We start from the raw sequence: 2,019 nt of genomic DNA, 5'->3' as shown, positions 1-2,019 counted from the left end.
GCCTAGAAGCCTTTCCTGTAGACTCCAGAGCCTGGTGTTAGGAGAATCAGCTACTGGCAGGCTTGTTTTCTTTCCTCAGGGCTCAGCCTCCTCAGGGGAGCAGTGTGCCTTGGAGTGAGGCTGTGAAGAAAGCAGACATCTAGGTCTGGGCTGTTTGGAAGTGCAGTTGATGGTGCTGTGGAGACTGCAGGGGGCAGAGGGGCTGAGGAGAATAACAGCAATGCCTCATGGTCTAGGGGAGGGTTGGCTTTCCCTGCAGAAGTAGTAAGTGTAAACCTACATTGGCTACGGTAGACTGTGACTATAGTTCCAGACCTGGCTTTGTAAAGCATCTTATAACAGTGAAGAAAGTCCAGGCTTTGTAATCTGACAGCCCTGGGTTCACATCCCGGCTCTGGCACTTCCCAGAGTGGAAGGNTAAGTATACAGTTGAGAGACAGAAAACTTCCCTTTACAGGAATGAGAGCATGCAGAAATCTTCACTCACCCTTGAGTTTGTTTTTGATACTCTTTGGTGGGCTGGAGCTAGTGAGGCCAAGATCGGAAGGTCTGATCTTTACAAACTGTGCCCCACTCCCACTACCATAGGTTGGCTAGATTCTTACTAATAATCTCGAAAGTAGTGCTGAACTTCCTGGAGGCAGCAAAGNTTTTTTTAAAAAGATGACCGGTAAGGGGATCTTAACCCTTGGCTTTGTGTTGTCAGCACCGTGCTCAGCCAGTGAGTGAACCGGCCATCCCTACATAGGATCCGAACCCATGACCTTGGTGTTATCAGCACAGCACTCTCCTGAGTGAGCCACGGGCCGGCCCATGACTCCTTTTTATATGGCTCTCAAACCAAGAATAGTTTTTATGTTTCCAAAGGGTTATTTAAAAAAAGAAAAAAGTAACAGAGACGTATGTGGTCCACAAAGCCTAAAATATTTTAGGCCCCCAGACTTTCATCTTGTGTCTCCAGGGTCAGAGAAAGGGCTGCATGCATGGCTTAGAGTGTGGGCCATCAGCTTGCTCCTGGCAGGTCAGTGCAGCAACCCCCCCACACACATACCAGTTGGATAAGAGTATTTGAGATTTGTAAATGGGTTGGGGTCAGGTGGTACCACTGAGTCAGGAGAATAGTGCTGTGCTTGGAAGTAGGAATCAAGGACCCTGGGAGCTCTGCAGTGGAAGGGCAGCAGGACCGTGTTCCAGGGAGCACATTTTCGGAACAGATACAAACAGTTCTCCCCTATTCTCCATCCTTTCACCTAGGTTCACTGCAAGGCCACTGGTACAGACAATCTTCGAAGGTGGGAAGGCAACTTGTTTTGCATATGGCCAGACAGGAAGTGGCAAGACACATGTGAGTATTCAGGGCTGGCATGGAGAACCTTCTCTCGGTGCAACACGGGGTCCCTGAAAAGGAAGAGAACAGAAAGTCCCCTCAGTGCAGATGCCTTGTCACCAGATTCTCTCACCCTGCCAGATGCAGGGAGGGGCCTTAGCGGGTCCAGCCTCCTGGCTTTGATGTGGCCCACCATGAAGATGGAGTCAGCAGTGCTCTGGCTTAGGCCAAGGGTCCTTTATCATGGTCTTCTACCCCTTCTTTCTGCAGACTATGGGCGGAGACCTCTCTGGGAAAGCCCAGAATGCATCCAAAGGGATCTATGCCATGGCCTGTAAGTAATATGTTCTGCTGCATTGAGGTTGGGCACAGAAAGGCAGGTTGCTTACTTATCTAGGCTCTCTCCCTCAGCCCAGGATGTCTTTCTCCTGAAGAAGCAGCCCCGCTACCGGAATCTGGGCCTGGAAGTCTATGTTACGTTCTTTGAGATCTACAATGGGAAGGTAGTGGGCAGGGACTTCCCATTCATGCTGTTGGGGCCCCTGAACTTTCTGAAATCATGAAGTTGGCTAGAAGTTGTAGAAGCCAAACAACCTGTTAGCTGTCAAGCACGTGGCCCTGGCCTGTGTAGGAGGTTTCATCTGATGGTGAGCTAGCACTCAAGCTCAGCAAGTATAGCAGGAATACTGCTC

At 50.1% G+C, this 2,019-nt stretch overlaps 1 protein-coding gene across 1 annotated transcript in view; it reads left to right on the top strand.

Annotated features, from left to right (window-relative positions):
- Positions 1-2,019, top strand: part of KIF2C (kinesin family member 2C) — a 31,185-nt gene that overhangs the window by 20,257 nt on the left and 8,909 nt on the right. The window contains exons 7-9 of the mRNA XM_008593979.1: positions 1,255-1,345; positions 1,598-1,661; positions 1,739-1,830. Of these exons, the coding sequence (XP_008592201.1) occupies positions 1,255-1,345; positions 1,598-1,661; positions 1,739-1,830 (247 nt within the window). The remainder of the gene's footprint in view (positions 1-1,254; positions 1,346-1,597; positions 1,662-1,738; positions 1,831-2,019) is intronic.

Source organism: Galeopterus variegatus, unplaced genomic scaffold (genome assembly GCF_000696425.1).
Source record: "Galeopterus variegatus unplaced genomic scaffold, G_variegatus-3.0.2 Scaffold9932, whole genome shotgun sequence".
NCBI classification, from domain to species: Eukaryota; Metazoa; Chordata; class Mammalia; order Dermoptera; family Cynocephalidae; genus Galeopterus; species Galeopterus variegatus.
Note: the sequence above shows the minus strand (reverse complement) of the source record. Positions and strands in the feature narration are given on the sequence as shown.